Genomic DNA, 16,500 nt, shown 5'->3' with positions numbered 1-16,500 from the left:
CCAGATGTGACAGCTTACCCTTCACTTTAGAAGGACTCTCAACATGCATCACACCACCGAACTTCTAGAAATTTCACTGAGGTGGAAGGCATCTGAGTTTTTCTGGGATTATTTTCCCACCCTTTGGCACGCAGATGAACAATATCATGACTATCACACACAAGTAAAATTTTGCTGAAGATCATTCAAAAGTGTCTGCAGCAGTGTATCGGCAGGCAGCTGCCAGAATTCAAGCTGGATTCAGAAGAGGATGTGGAACCAGGGATATCATTGCTGATGTCAGGTGGATTCTATCTGAAAATAAAGAATACCAGAAAATACAGAAAAATGTTTACCTGCGTTTTATCATCATGTAGGGTCTCTATGAGTCAGAATTGACTCGATGGCAGTAGGTTTGGTGTTCTTTCAACTATGCGGAGACATTCGACTTTGTGGATTATAACAAATTATGGATAACATTGCGAAGAATGGGAATTCCAGAACTTACTTGTGCTTATGAGGAACCTAAACATAGATCAAGAGGCAGTCTTTTGAACAGAACAAGGGAATACTGCATGGTTTAAAGTCAGGAAAAGTGTACGTCAGGGTCGTATTCTTTCACCATACCTATTCAGCCTGTATGCTGAGCAGTTAATCCGAGAAACTGGTTTATATGAAGAGGAACAGGGCATCAGGATTGGAGGAAGACTCATTAACAACCTGCAATATGCAGATGACACAGCCTTGCTTGCTGAAAGTGAAGAGGACTTGAAGTACTCCACGATGAAGATCAAAGACCACAGCCTTCAGTATGAATCACACCTCAACATTAAGAAAACAAAGATCCTCACAACTGAACCAATAAGCAGCATCACGATAAGCAAAAAAGATTGAGGTTGTCAAGGATTTCATTTTACTTGGATCTACAATTAACACCCAAGGAAGCAGCAGCCAAGAAATCAAAGGGCGCGTTGCATTCGCCAAATCTGCTGCAAAAGATCTTTTTAAAGTGTGGAAAAGCGAAGTTGTCAACTTGAAGACTTAAGGTGCACTTGACCCAAGCCGTGGTGTTTTCGGTCACCTCGTATGCATGCGAAAGCTGAACAGTAGTGTATAAGGAAGGCCAAAAAAGAAATGACACCTTTGAATTATGATGTTGATGAAGAATATTGAATATACCACGGACTGCCAAAAGAACCAACAAATCTGTCTTGGAAGAGGAGCAGCCAGAATGCTCTTTAGAGGCAAGGATAGTGAGACCATGTCTCATACTTTGAACATGTTATTAGGAGGGATCAGTTCCTGGAGAAGCACATCATGTTTGGTAAAGTAGAGTGTTAGCAAAAAAGAGAAGACCCTTAATGAGATGGAAGGACATCATGCTTGGTAAAGTAGAGGGTCAGCAAAAAAGAGTAAGATCCTCAGTGAGATGGATTGACACAGTGGCTGCAACAGTGGGCTCAAGCATAATGATTGTGAAGATGGTACAGGACGGGGCAGTGTTTTGTTCATAGGGTCGGTAAGAGTCGGAACCGACTTGATAGCACCTAACAAGAACATAACAACAGCATGCAAATATTTTAGCAATTAGTACAGAGTCATTGACTCTTCTACTTTACTGTGTTTTTTATCAGCATAATGTCATCAATGTAATGGACCAGTGTAACATCTTGTGGAAGGGAGAGCCAATCAAGGTCCCTGCGGATGGAATTATAAGACTGGAGAGTAGATATACCTCTGAGAGAGGACAGCTAAGGGCAAACAGTTTCTGGTGTTCCTCAAAAATCAGAATTGAAAAAAAGGCATTGGCCAGTTGAAGAGCTGTGTACAGTATCAGGCCATGTATTAGTTTACTCAAGCAATGAAACCACATCTGGAATAGCATTTGCAATTGGAGTCACCGTCTGGTTAACTTCAGGGAAATCCACTCTAATACTCCAAGACACATCTCTTTTTTTGCAGGGGCCAAATAGACTAGTTGTGTGGGGATGTGGTGGGACTCATCGCCCCTGCATCCTTTGAAGTCCTTGATGGTGGCAGTAATCTCTGCAGTTCCTTCAGGAATGTGATATTGCTTTTGGTTTACTATTTTCCTAGGTAAGGACAGTTCTGATGGCTTCCACTTGGCTTTTTCTACTGTAATAGCCCTGACTCCACGTGTCAGCGATCAAGTGTGGGTGTTCTGCCATTTACTGAGTATACCTCATCCAATCATACATTCTGGAACTGGGGAAATCACTACAGGAATGGTTCGGCACCAGCTAGATACACTATGAGATGAACCTGAGCTAAGACTCCATTGGTAACCTGACTTCCATATGTCCCCACTCTGGTAGGACACAGTGACATTTTTGGTCTCTTGGAATTAGCGTCATTTCAGAGCCAGTATCCACTAGTCCAAGAAAAGTCTGATTGTTTCTTTTTCCCTGATAAACAGTCACTAATAAAAGGCCATAGATCCCTTTAGGGAAGGCTGGGAGATAGATTAGTGGTATAAATTTGTGGGAGTATAGTAGGGTCCTTCCTATAGAGACCTGGCCTCCTTTTTATTCAAGGGGTTGTAGGTCCATAAACTGGCTCACATCTGGCAATTGACTGAGGGGCTGTGACTTTATTCTGGTGATTCGAGTTAGACTGCCATTCACTTGACCTAGAATTCTTCTACTTGTACCAATCAAGTAAGTATTTGGTAGATTTCCTGTCTTTTTCACTCCTAGCGACAGTGTAACTAAGTAGCCAGTGTCATAAGTCCATACGAGTCAGACTAGTCTGAGTACTGCTTTGACTCTGGTGTCTGTGTTGATTGAGTGCAGCCACTTTGCCCCTACCACCGTGGGGTCCAGTCAGCCCCCTTATAGTTGGGTGTCTTAATTAGGTCAGTTCCCATGGTCATATATGACTTACCTAAAATAGCAGTCACATCAGTCTTCAAGGATGCTGGGGCTTTCTTTATAAGTTTGGTCCCCACTGTTGTAAAAGATATGTCCTCTGGGCACTCTGTGGGTGGGTCTGTGGACCTAACATTGTAAATCTACTCTGACATGCCATTTTCCCTAAGCCTTTGGATACTTTCTTCTACAGTATACCAAGGCAGGTCTGGTACTTCAGCTTGATTTAGTGTTGGCCACTGCATAATCCATGCCTCAGTGAATCAGCCAAATAAACTGTGATATCCTTTTCTAACCTCTTGAGCTGAAACACTGAAAGAAAAATCTGTGCTTAGTGTGCCCATATGAATATTCAGACTGATCCAACTTTATGTTCCTTATACCGTTATCCCATGCCCTTAATAGCCATTCTTACACATATTCCTCAGGTTTCTGTTAATACGTATAAGAAAATTCAAGCAGTTCTTTTGGAGCCTAGTGTACCTCCCTCTGGATCATACTTTGTACCTTTTGGGGCTCTCTGGGACTTAAAGTCTAGTGATAGATGTAGAAGCAAAAATGGGTGGTGTGGGTGGGCCCTAGGAACATTCGTCAGTGTCTTGTAAGTTGCTTACTCCATGCCATATCTCAGACAAAGACTCTTAAGGCAGAACTAGGTTAATCTGATTATATGGTGGTAGAAGGGATAATGGTTTTGCTGGGGAGGGCAGCTTAGACAAAGATGGAGCCATCTGTTCAGATGAGAGTAAGCGGGTTCTGTTGGCAGGAGTGATTCAATGAAATTTAGGGGTTTAGTGTCCCCAGCTTGGTGATTATCTGCCTATACGTCCCCATCCCAAGATTTAGGATCCTGTTTTTCCACAATCAGTGCACTCATTTTAACTTCAGACACCATTCATTGTTGGGAATTTATGTTACATTCCAATTCAGCCAGTCTTACAATTAGACTGTGGGTTTGGTTGTTGGCAGTATCAGCTCTGTTACTACAAAAAATGAAGCTTGCTTTCAGGGCATAAGTGGCAACTTTCAGGTCTTTTATTCAATGCTTGAGCTTTAGCTCTGAAGCCCTGAGCTCATCTCTTTCTTTTCATCACTTAGTGTAGTGAAAATAAGACCAGCCAGCTTTCCTATACTTCTCATTCTCAGAAAAGTGTAGAAAAGTATCAAACTTGTGGTCACCCAGAGCTTCACTTCTTACCAACATTTGAGCTGTTGGTGGTGCTATTTTGTTTATTAATAATGCAACCTCACGCTATGGATTAAAGCACCCACTTTACTACTGAAGTTAGAATTGTGTAGATATGGGGCCCTGGTGGCGCAGTGGTTAAGAGCTTAGGCTGCTAACCAAAAGGTCAACAGTTCGAATCCACCAGCTGCTTATTGGAAACCCTTTGGAGCAGTTCTGCTCTTTCCTATAAGGTTGCTGAGTCAGAATCGACTTGACAGCAGTGGGAGGGGGGTATATATATGTGCTATGGGAAATGGCTCATGTGGTTTTAGAGGTTGACAAGTCCCAAGTGCATGGGTTAGAGGTCAGGTTGGAGGCTTTTACTGACTGACGTAGCTGCAGGGGCTGATGAACCCAGGATCATCGTGACACATCTCAGGCTGCTGGCTCATGGGCTGTGGAGGCTGACGAATCCAGGGTTGGCGGATTAGAAAACAGGCTGCTGGCTCACAGGCTGCAGAGGCTGACGAATCCCAAGATTGACAGGCAATATGGCAGTCAGCTGGCTGAAGTTCCAAGAACCAAAGGTCAGATGATGACGAGCCAGATGCAGGAAGTAGAGCAATCAAGCAAGCTTGCCAGAACATGCACGTATATAGTAGATGCAGGCCACACCCTCAAAACTCCCCTACCAACTGATTGGTTGCTCACATCAGATCACATCACAGAAGAAGACTACATCATTATATAAATGGCAAACAACTGAGAAACATGGTACAGCCAACTTGACACTCAACCTTAAACATCACAAACCAAACAAAAACCAAACCCATTGCTGTCGAGTCGATTCCAACTCATAGCGACCCAACAGGACAGGGTAGAACTGCCCCATAGGGTTTCCAAGAAGCGCCTGGTGGGTTCAAACTGCTGACCTTGCGGTTAGCAGCCATAGCACTTAGCCATCAGGATTTCCTTAACCACCACAGTTGCCTAAAAGTTCCACCTCATTTGCTCTTTTTTTCCTTAAGTTTAAACTTTTGTTTTTAGCATATAGAAGTCTTTAAATTTTAAATTATGTAGTCAGATCTGAGTCGTGTCTTTGTGATTTTCCTTTTTATTTTTAATTAATTTTTATTGTGATTTAAGTGAAAGTTTACAAATCAAGTCAGTTTCTCATACAAAAATTTATATATACCTTGCTGTGTACTCCTAATTGCTCTCACCCAATGAGATAGCACACTCCTTCCCTTGACTCTGCGTTTTCAAGCCATTCGGTCAGCTTCTGGCCCCCTCTGCCCTCTCATCTCCCCTCCAGACAGGAGATGCCAACATAGTATTATGTGTCTACTTGATGTGCTTTTTCTTTTAAGAACAAGTTTTAAAAAAGTATTTGTTACAGCCTCTAAACTTTAAAAAATTTATTTATTTTTATTGTCCTTTAAGTGAAAGTTTATAAAATCAACTCAGTCTGTCATACAAAAATTTATATACACCTTGCTGTATACTCCTAGTTGGTCTCCCGCTAATGAAACAGCACACTCCTTCTCTCCACCCTGTATTCCTGTGTCCATTCAGCCAGCTTCTGTCCCCCTCTGCCTTCTCTTCTCCCCTCCAGACAGGAGCTGTCCACATAGTCTCATGTGTCTACTTGAGCCAAGAAGCTCACGCCTCACCAGTGTCGTTTTCTATCTTATAGTCCAGTCCAATCCCTACCTGAAGAGTTGGCTTTGGGAATGGTTCCTGTCTTGGGCTAACAGGAGGTCTGGGGACCATGACCCTCAGGGTCCTTCTAATCTCCGTCAGACCATTAAATCTGCGTTTTTTAAAATGAGAATTCGAGGTCTGCATCCTACTGCTTTCTTGCTCCATCAGGGGTTCTCTGTTGTGTTCCGTGTCAGGGCAGTCATCCGTTGTAGCTAGGCACCATCTAGTTATTCTGGTCTCAGGCTGATGTCATCTCGTTTATGTGGCCCTTTCTGTCTCTTGGGCTCATAATCACCTTGTGTCTTTGGTGTTCTTTGTTCTCCTTTGCTCCAGGTGGATTGAGACCAATTGATGCGTCTTAGATGGTCGCTTCTAAGTGTTTAAGACCCCAGACGCCACTCTCCAAAGTGGGATGCAGAATGTTTTCTTAATAGATTTTATTATGCCACTTGACTTAGATGTCCCCTGAAACCATGGTCCGTGAACCCCCACCCCTGCAACTCTGGCCTTCGAAGCGTTCGGTTTATTTAGGAAATTTCTTTGCTTTTGGATTAGTCCAATTGTGCTGACCTCTCCTGTATTGTGTGTTGTCTTTCCCTTCACCTAAAATAGTTCTTGTCTACTATCTCATTAGTGAATATCCCTCCCTGTCACTCTCTCCCCACTCTCATAACCATCAAAGAATATTTTCTTCTCTGATTGAACTGTTTATTGAGTTTTTCTAATAGTGGTCTTGTACAATATTTGTTCTTTTGCAGCTGACTAATTGCACTCAGCGTAATGCCTTCCAGATCCCTCCATGTCATGAAATGTTCCACGGATTCATCATTGTTCTTTATCAATGCATAGTATACCACTGTATGAATCTACCATAATTTATTTATGCATCATCTGTTGATGGGCACCTTGGTGGCTTCTGTCTTTTTGGTATTGTAAACAGTGCTGCAGTGAACACGGGTGTGCATGTATCTGTTAGTGTGCCGGCTCTTATTTCTCTAGGATATATTCCAGAGAGTGGGATTGCTGGTTCTTATGGTAGTTCTATTTCTAGCTTTTTAAGGAAGTGCCAGATTGATTTCCAAAGTGGTTGTACCATTTTACATCCCCACCAGCAGCATATAAATGTTCCAGTCTCTCCACAACCTCTCCAACATTTATTATTTTGTGTCTTTTGGATTAGTGCTAGCCTTGTTGGAGTGAGATGGAACCTCATTGTGGTTTTGATTTGCATTTTTCTAATGGCCAGTGATCATGAGCATTTCCTCATGTATCTGTTATCTCAATGTCTTCTTTAGCGAAGTGCCTGTTTATATCATTTGCCCATTTTTTAATTGGCTATTTGTCTTTGTTGAGTTTTTGCAATTTCATGTAGCTCTTAGAGATCAGATGCTGATCGGAAATGTCATAGCTAAATATGTCTTTTTACTCTTTGGGTGAAGTCTTTGAATGAGCACAGGTGTTTGATTTTTCAGAGCTCCCAGTTATCTAGTTTCTCTTCTGGTGTTTGTGCGTTGTTACTAATGTTTTGTATACTGTTTATGCCAGGTATCAGGGCTCCTAGCGTTGTCCCTATTTTTTTTTTCCTGATCTTTATCATCTTAGATTTTATATTTAGGTCTTTGATCCATTTTGAGTTCATTTTTGTGCATGGTCTGAGGTATGGCTCTTGTTTCATTTCTTTGCAGATAAATATCCACTTATGCCAGCACCATTCGTTAAAGATACTGTCTTTCCCCCATTTAACTGACTTTGGGCTTTTGTCAAATATTAGCTGCTTCATATGTGGGTGGATTTTTGTCTGGATTCTCAATTCTGTTCCATTGGTCTGTGTATCTGTTGTTGTACCAGTACCAGGCTGTTTTGACTACTGTGGCAGTATAATAGTTTCTAAAACCAGGTGGAGTGAGGCCTTCCACTTTGTTCTTCTTTTTCAGTAATGCTTTACTTATCCGGGCCTCTCTCCCTTCCATATGAAGTTGGTGATTTGTTTCTCCATCTCATTAAAAATTGTCATTGGAATTTGGATTGGAATTGCATTAAATCTATAGATCGCTTTTAGTAGAATACACAGTTTTACACTATTGAATTTTCCTATCCACAAGCAAGATATTTTTTTCTACTTATATTGGTCTCTGGAAACCCTGGTGACGTAGTGGTTAAGTACTACGGCTGCTAACCAAATGGCTGGCAGTTTGAATCCGCCAGACGCTCCTTAGAAACTCTATGGGGCAGTTATACTCTGTCTTATAGGGTCGCTATGAGTCGGAATCTACTCAACGGCACTTGCTTTGGTTTTGGTTTGGATGTAGGTCTCTTGGTTTCTTGCAGTAGTGTCTTGTAGTTTTCTTTGTATAGGTCTTTTACGTCTCTGGTAAGATTTATTCCCAAGTATTTTATCTTCTTGGGGGCTACTGTAAATGGTATTGATTTGGTGATTTCCTCTTCCATGTCCTCTTTGTTTGTGTGGAGAAATCCAGCTGATTTTTGTATGTTTATCTTGTATCCTGATACTCTGCTGACCTCTTCTATTAATTTCAGTAGTTTTCTTGAGGATTCTTTAGGGTTTTCTGTTACAAGATCATGTCATCTGCAAATAGAGATACCCTTACTTTTTCCTTACCAATCTGGATGCCCTTTATTTCTTTATCTAGCCTAATTGCTCTGGCTGGGACCTCCAGCAAAATGTTGAATAAGAGTGGTGATAAAGGACATCCTGTCTAGTTCCCATTCTCAAGGGGAATGCTTTCAGATTCTCTCCATTTAGGATGGTGTTGGCTGTTGGCTTTGTGTAAATGCCCTTTATTATGTTGAGGAATTTTTCCTCTGTTCCTATTTTGCTGAGAGTTTTTATCATGGATGGGTGTTGGACTTTGTCAGATGCCTTTTCTGCATCAATTGATAAGATCATGGGGTTCTTTTGTTTTATTTATATGATGGGTTACATGGTTTTTCTAATTTTGATCCATCCCTACGTACTTGGTATGAATCGCACTTGGTCATGGTGAGTTATTTTTTTGATAAGCTTTTGAATTCTTTTGGCCAGAATTTAGAATTTGTTGAGGATTTTTGCGTCTAAGTTTGTGAGGGACATAGGTCTGTAATTTTCTTTTTTTGTGGTGTGTTTTGGCATCAGGTATATGCTGGCTTCAGAGAATGAGTTTCGGAGTATTCCATCCTTTTCTATGCTATAAAATACCTTTAGTAGTAATGGTGTTAACTCTTCAATGTTTGGTAGAACCCTCTAGTGAAGCCATCCAGGCCAGGGCATTTTTTGTTGGGAACTTTTTAATTACCTTTTCAATCTCTTCTTTTGTTATGGGTTGATTTAGTTGTTGTACCTCTGTTTGTGTTAGTTTAGGTAGGTAGTATGTTTCTGGAAATTCATCCATTTCTTCCAGGTTTTTTAAATTTGTTAGTGTACAGTTTTTTGTGGTAATCTGATATGGTTCTTTTAATTTTATTTGGGTCTGTTGTACTATGGTCCATCTCATTTATTATTTGTGGTATTTGCTTCCTCTCCTGTTTTTCTTTTGTCATTTTGGCCAGTGGGTTGTCAATTTTGGTAATTTTTTCAGAGAACCAGGTTTTGGTCTTCTTGACTCTTTCAATTGTTTTTCTGTTCTCTATTTCATTTAATTCTGCTCTTATTTTAATTATTTGCTTTCTTCTGGTGCCTGAGGGTTTCTTTTGTTGCTGTCTTTTTATTTGTTCAAGTTATAGTGATAATTCTTTGATTTTGGCCCGTTCTTCTTGTATGTGTGCATTTAATGATATAAAAAAAATTTTTTTTCTGAGCACTGCTTTCGCTGTGTCTCAGAGGTTCTGATAGGAAATGTTTTCATTCTCATTGGATTCTCTGAATTTCTTTATTCCATCCTTAATGTCTTCTATAACCCAGTCATTTTTGAGCAGGGTATTGCTCAGTTTCCAAGTGTTTGATATCTTTTCCTTGCTTTTTCGGATACTGATTTCTACTTTTATGGCCTTATGGTCAGAGAAGATGCTTTGTAAGATTTCGATGTTTAGCTACTCTACATTCAAGACCAAGTTTCAGAGTCTCTACTGACATCTATTTTGGTGTTTTTTTTCTCTTTCTGGTGTTCAGTTGATATCTGATATTATTGATTTTCTAACCAGAAGACTCCCTTTAGTATTTCTAGTAGTTTTGGTTTGGTTTTTACAAATTCCTTAAACTTCTGTTTATCTGGAAATGTCCTAATTTCACCTTCATATTTGAGAGATTGTTTTGGTGGATATATGCTTCTTTGCTGGCAATTTTTTTATGTATGTCATCCCATTGCCTTCTTGCCTGCATAGTTTCTGCCGAATAGTCTGATCTTATTTTTATTGACTCTCCTTTGTAGGTGACTTTTCATTTACCCCCAGCTGCTCTTGAAATTCTCTGTTTGTCTTTGGTTTTGGAAAGTTTGATTATAATATGTCTTTGTGACTTTGTTTTGAGATCCACCTTAAGTGGAGTTTGATGGGCATCTTGGATAGATATCCTCTCATCTTTAACAATACCAGGGAAGTTTTCTACCAAGAAATCTTCAACTATTCTGCCTGTATTTTCTGTTACCCCTCCCTGTTCTGGTACTCCAGTCACTTGTTGGTTATTTCTCTTGATAGATTCCCACATGATTCTTAGGGTTTCTTTATTTTCTTTTATCCGATTTTTCTTCAAGTATATTGGTGTCATGTGTTATATCATCTGTCTAATTCTGCCTTTCATTTCCTCAACTCTGCTCCTCTGACTTTCTCTTGAGTTGTCTAATTCTGTAATTTTATTGTTAATCTTCTGAATTTCTGATTGCTGTCTCTTTGTGTATTCTTGGAGCTTATGAAATTGCTTTTTATGTTTTTGAATGGCTTTTTAAATTTCTTTAGCTGCTTTGTGTGTTCCTTGGCTTGTTCTGCATTTTGCCTGATCTCGTTCCTGATGTCTTGAAGAGTCCTGTACATAAATCTTCTGTATTCTACATCTGGTAATTCCAGGAATACACCTTTATCTGAAAGATTCCTTGATTCTTCATTTTGAAAGCTTGTTGAAGCGGTCATAGTCTGCTTGTTTATATGATTTGATATTGACTGTTGTCTCTAAGGCATGTATAAGTTATTGTATTAATTTATTTTATGTTTACTTAGTGTATTGTAGCTTCTTACTTTGTTTTGTTTTGATATGCCCAAATAGGCTGCTTGAGTGAGCTAGCTTGATTATGTTCACCTTTGAAGCTCTAATGTCACCAGATGGCTAGAGCTGTTACCAGGTATATGAGCCCAGGAGTCCATTCACTTTTATTGTATAGATTCAGCTTAGGTGCCCAGGTAGTTGGTCATCAAGTGTGTGGTGCACGCTCTGTCCTACAGTCTTAAGAGGGGCACGGGTGATTGGTGTAGGTACAGGTATCTGGTTGCAGCAGGGGGTCACACTCTGAATAAGGCAGAGGGCTGACAACTGCTCCCTGAGTATCTGTGGGGAGAGCGCGTCCCTGTTCCCTAGAGTGCACAGGTTGGTGGGTTCTGGAGCCTGACCATGGGCACCCAGTGCTTCTGGTTGTAAGGACTGGGAGGTACCAGTTATCCTTGGACCCGTGTTTTGGGTGGCTAGGTGACGTGGGCGGAGGCACCTGTCTTTAGGCCCTTGATATTGTTAGGTGAGGACCCTGTTTAATAGGCAAAGAGGTGTCAAGCATCAAAAACCCTACCTCTCAACTGCATAGCTGAAACAGCTGCAGTCTGCAAACAAGGGCCTATTCTTCTGAAATGGGCCCACACAGGCCCATGCAGGGGTGAAAGATATTCAAAGTCTGCAGACCATTTGTGCCTGGACAGGAGCCGCTTTTTTCCTGAGCTCCCCAGGTTAGTAGAGCGGGCAGATTATGTTTTCCCCCAGTTGTTAATTTATTCCTTCTCCAAGGCCAGGAGAATGGCTCAGGCCTCGCAGTAGAACCTATCTCAGGCCCTCTCAAAGTCCGGGAGAATGGTTCAGGCCTCGCAGTAGGACCTATCTCAGGCCCAGGGAATCCGACAGCCACCAAAGTCTGCTTGGGGGCTGGGGGCGTGGTAAAATAAATGTAGGTACTTAGCTTTTGCCGAGAGCACTGTTCTTCTCTGGTCCCGGAGATATGAGTAGGCTGTATGGCTCAGTGTCTCTCCCTGATGAAACCGCGTCCAGAATGCTACTGCCAGCCCTGCCACAGTTGCTCCACAGGGGCATGTGTCTCAGGGGCACTGGTTTCCACCGAGTCAGGTCCGACAACTCCTCTCCCTCCCCTGCTGCTCAGTCCGTTTTCTGACTTTGCCTTGGATGTTCAGGGCTCCTAGCTTGTTATATATATAATCGTTTTCCTGTGTTTTTTTTTTTTTTTTGGGTCTTTGTTGTAAGAGGGATCACTGGAAATGTCTGGCCACTCTACCATCTTGGCCCTGCCTCCACCTGCCTCTGAACTTTGATGATGATCAACCCAATTTTAGTTTTTAGTGTTAAAGACTAAATTTTTATTTTAGTGAGTACCTGTGGTTGATATTTTTCAAAATTGCAGTCATCAGGAACTGATTCTTAAATAGTTGTATTTAATATTAGTATTGTTATAAAGTCTGTGAACTTTGCTTACTCTCATTAATTTTATCTGTATTGCATTTTTAAGACACTTGCTCGATGCCTGATTTTGTGGGATGATATTTTACCAAATTCCAAATGGGTTGATAGCAACGTTCCTCAGGTAAGTACACATGGTAAAGATCACTAGCAAATCTTTAATAGCATAAAAGTATGATTTATTGTGGGATTTTACAAAACTCTGTAAAATATTTTCTTTTATGTAGGGAATTTTGAAGTGGCCTTGGTGGTGCAGTGATAAAGCAGTCAGGTGCTAAACAAAAGATTGTAGTTCTAACTCACCAGCCGCTTTGTGGGAGAAAGATGTGGCAGTCTGCCTCCATAAAGATTACAGCCTTGGAAACCCTGTGGGGTAGTTCTCCTCTTTCCTATAGCCGTGCTAGAAGTTGGAATCCACTTGACGGCAATATGTTTGTTTTTTCTTTAGGTTTATGAAATATTGATGACCGTGGTATCTCTTGAAGATATGAGAACTTTCATTTTAAGATTATATACTGACTATAGACTACCAAAACCACTGCCATCGAGTTGGTTCTGACTCATAGCGACCGTATAAGACAGAGTAGAGCAGCTCCATAGAGTTTCCAAGGAGCACCTGGTGAATTGGAACTGCTGACCTTTTGGTAAGCAGCCGTAGCACTTATCCACTACGCCTCCAGGGCTTCCCTATAGACTACAGCCTTCCCTTTTGACTCTAGATCCCTAGAAATCATAGATATATTTTAAAAATTTACCAAACCAAACTGCTCTAAAGAAGTATTTTTGACTTTTTAAAAATTTTAATTAAATACGGTTTATCTATGATGTTATTTTACTTTGTGATAATTTTAGGTCTGTATAATAACTTGTTTTAACAACTTTATGGCATATTTATTCAATAAGCCAAGTATATTAGTTAACAATAAGCAGACTCCTTTGTGAAAATTGAACATAAAATATTGTAATTAACTATCTAAATCTGGTGTCCTCAGTTTTCTTTTTATTTGGAAAATAAAGCTATTTTTCCTTGAGAACACTAGTTATTTGTTTACTTCCCTCAATATTTTAATATGAAAAAATTCAAGTTCCCCGACACCAGCCAAGGACCAAACTTGTAAGCAGGCTTTTCTAAGGGATAACCATCTCAGACCTGCTATTTTTAGCTCTTTTCTGCATGAAAGAAGTTTCTTTTTTCTTTTTGAGTATACTAAACATGTTATGCCATTATCTTCTGTATTCCACTGACTTTCTGATGAGAAGTCAGTGATTATTCCAATTTTTTTTTTACCTGTGTGTAACCTGTCATCTGTTTTATAGCTGATTTGAAGATTTCCTCTTTATATGTGCTTTTCAGCAGTTGACTATGATGTGTTTAGTTGTACATTTCTTTGAATTAATTCTCGTGGAGCTTTATGAATTTGTACCCTTTATTAAATTTATTGTATAGACTGGTACTTGCCATTAGGCCAGAATCTGTAAAGAAGGAAACTTACCCAGTGGTGTTTGTCTTCCAAGTGTCAGCTGTCCTCTAAAATCTTGCTTTAGTTCTTGCTCCAAGTGCCTCTAGGCCTGGGGTTAATGAACTATAGCCTGTCTGTTTTTGTAAATAAAATTTTATTGGAACACAGCCACGTGCATTCATTTACTTACTGTGTTTGCTTTTGTTCTACAATGGCAGCAATCAGTAGCTGTAACAGAGAGCATGGCTCACAAGCCTGATACATTTATGATCTGGGCTTTTAAGAAAAAGTTTGCTCATCTCTGCTGTAGGTAGTTGTTTTTATATTTTGTTTATACTTAGTATCTGCAGGAAGGTCAGTCCGATGGTTTTCAGCCTTTATCTGAAGTGTACCTTCTAGGTTTGTTTAATTCTTCTGGTTTGTTAATCACTGATGTGAAACAAATGAGGAAGTGATGGGTTTTAATTGACTGGTTTGTCACTAAAATTTTAACTCCTAGCACATTGAGATGTCAAAGATGTCATTTCTTTTTGAAAGTGCCCTTTATAATGTATATTATAAGGCAAAATTATACTTTTTCTTCCATTTCCTCATTCAGCAAATATTTGTTGATTCTCCAAAATGTAAGTTACTATACTAGATTCAGTGCTACATTAATGATGCACTTGACATGTAGACTGCCCTCAAGAAACTATGGAATTTACCAAGGTTAGTTTAGCAAGTGATATTAGACATGTGTACAGTTGTTTTCTAAAATTCAAAGTGATAGTTCATGTAAGAGAGAGTTCTCTTTTTAACTTATGTGAAAATATGGTCCTTGGACTTTTAATATAAAATTATGTCTGACATTTCTTTTACTTCAGACTTACTAATTTTAAATTTGGTCTTTGTTGCATCAGGGATACCACAAATAGAACATATAACAAGTTCACAGTTCCGCTCGTTGATGTTACCTATTGCCCTTTACTTTTCTACAGTTTTATCCACTCCTTTTAGTGCTTCTGTAGCAGAGCTCTGTGTAGGGAGCAGCCTGAGTCAGGGCTTCAAACTGTTTCAAACCAGTTCAGTCATGGGTGGTCCAAAAGGATAACCGGATGGGAAAAATTACAGGACAAAGCCCTGGAATGGGAGCCTAGGAAAAGGTGTAGTGAGCCCTTTTTGGAGCCTGATGCATGAAATTGGATTATTGGCAGGACTGTGGAGAGTGACACCATCTCTGAGTGGGGTAGCGCTGTTTCTGACTCTGCTCAAAATGCCATGGGCAAGAGATTTGGTTGCTCTGTGACACGTATGCTGCCCTTGTTTTCTAAGAGGGAGATTAGGTTCCTAGCAGGGCTTTGACCCGTAATTTTTCTTGTCTCAGTTCACCCAGTTTTAAAAATTTCAGGTCTGTTCTGGTCGTCACTTCTCAGCCATGACTGAACGGGGGAGAACTGGTTTGAAATAGTGACTTGAGTCGAAAGGAAGATTGAAAAGACCACTTCGTTAGCTGCTTGTTTGTTTGCTTGAAATTGAGGCTTATATAAAATAACACCTACTATCTTCACAGTATTTTTTCCTTCATAAATAATAAAGTCTTATATTACTCTCTTATGTAGTACTATGCTGTAAGTGGTTCAATACTGCCCCTGGTGTATAGGTGGCAACAACTCACTATTTTTGATTATCTGCATATCCGTGTATACATTAGACTGGAAACTTCTCAAGGTCAGCTATTGTGTCTTTTCCATCTTTTATTCCCAGCAACTTGCACATAGCACATAGAGTCTAGTACATTACTATTAAATTGAAAGAAGACAGGCTTATCCAACATCACCCACCTAGTAATAGGTGGGGTAAAACTGACACCTAGCTATTGTTGTTGGGTGCCATTGAGTCGGTTCTGACTCATAACAACCCTATGCAGAACATAATGAAACACTGCCCAAAATCACTGCTGTTTGAGCCCATTGTTGCAGTCACTGTGTCAATGAATCTCATTGAGGGCCTTCCTCTTTTTTGCTGACCCTATACTTTACCAAGCGTAATATCTTTCTCTAGGAACTGATCCATCCTGATAACATGCCCAAAGTACATGAGACAGAGTCTCACCATTGTTACTTCTAAGTAGCATTCTGGTTGTACTTCTTCCAAGACAGATGTATTCATTCTCCTGGTAGCCCATGGTATATTCAGTATTGTTCGTGAGCACCATAATGCAAAGTTATCAGTTCTTCTTTGGTCTTCCTTATTTGTTGTCCAGCTTTCTCATGCATAGAGGTGAGTGAAAATACCATGGCTTTTTTTTTTTTAGAGTCAGGCTAGTGTAGTCCTCAAGGTGATATCTTTGCTTTTTAACATTTTAAAGAGGTCTTTTGCAGCAGATTTGCACAATGTAAATAAAAAAAAAAAAAAAAATTTTTTTTTTTTTTTAATACCTCAGTTGATTTGTTGACTGCTGCTTCTGTGGGCATTGGTTGTGGATCCAAGTAAAATGAAATCCTTGACAACTTCAATCTTTTCTCGATTTATCATGATGTTGCTTTTTGGTCCAGTTTTAAAGATTTTTGTTTCCTTTATGTTGAGGTGTAATCCATACTGCTGAAGGCTGTAGGCCTTGATCTTCATAAGTAAGTGCTTGTAACCTAGCTGTTACAACTTCAAAATCTTGAGATTTTTGCATTGGTCCCTGTTAGAGGAGTTTGGTTTTCTTTCCTTGCTCAT

General features: G+C 40.0%; 1 protein-coding gene across 3 annotated transcripts in view; it reads left to right on the top strand.

Moving 5' to 3' along the window:
- Positions 1-16,500, top strand: part of ANAPC1 (anaphase promoting complex subunit 1) — a 184,893-nt gene that overhangs the window by 104,278 nt on the left and 64,115 nt on the right. For all 3 annotated transcript variants that reach the window (XM_049857675.1, XM_049857674.1, XM_049857673.1), the window contains one exon: positions 12,387-12,461. In XM_049857675.1, coding sequence (XP_049713632.1) covers positions 12,387-12,461 — 75 coding nt within the window. The remainder of the gene's footprint in view (positions 1-12,386; positions 12,462-16,500) is intronic.

This window comes from Elephas maximus, chromosome 17 (assembly GCF_024166365.1).
Source record: "Elephas maximus indicus isolate mEleMax1 chromosome 17, mEleMax1 primary haplotype, whole genome shotgun sequence".
In the NCBI taxonomy this organism is placed as follows: domain Eukaryota; kingdom Metazoa; phylum Chordata; class Mammalia; order Proboscidea; family Elephantidae; genus Elephas; species Elephas maximus.
Note: the sequence above shows the minus strand (reverse complement) of the source record. Positions and strands in the feature narration are given on the sequence as shown.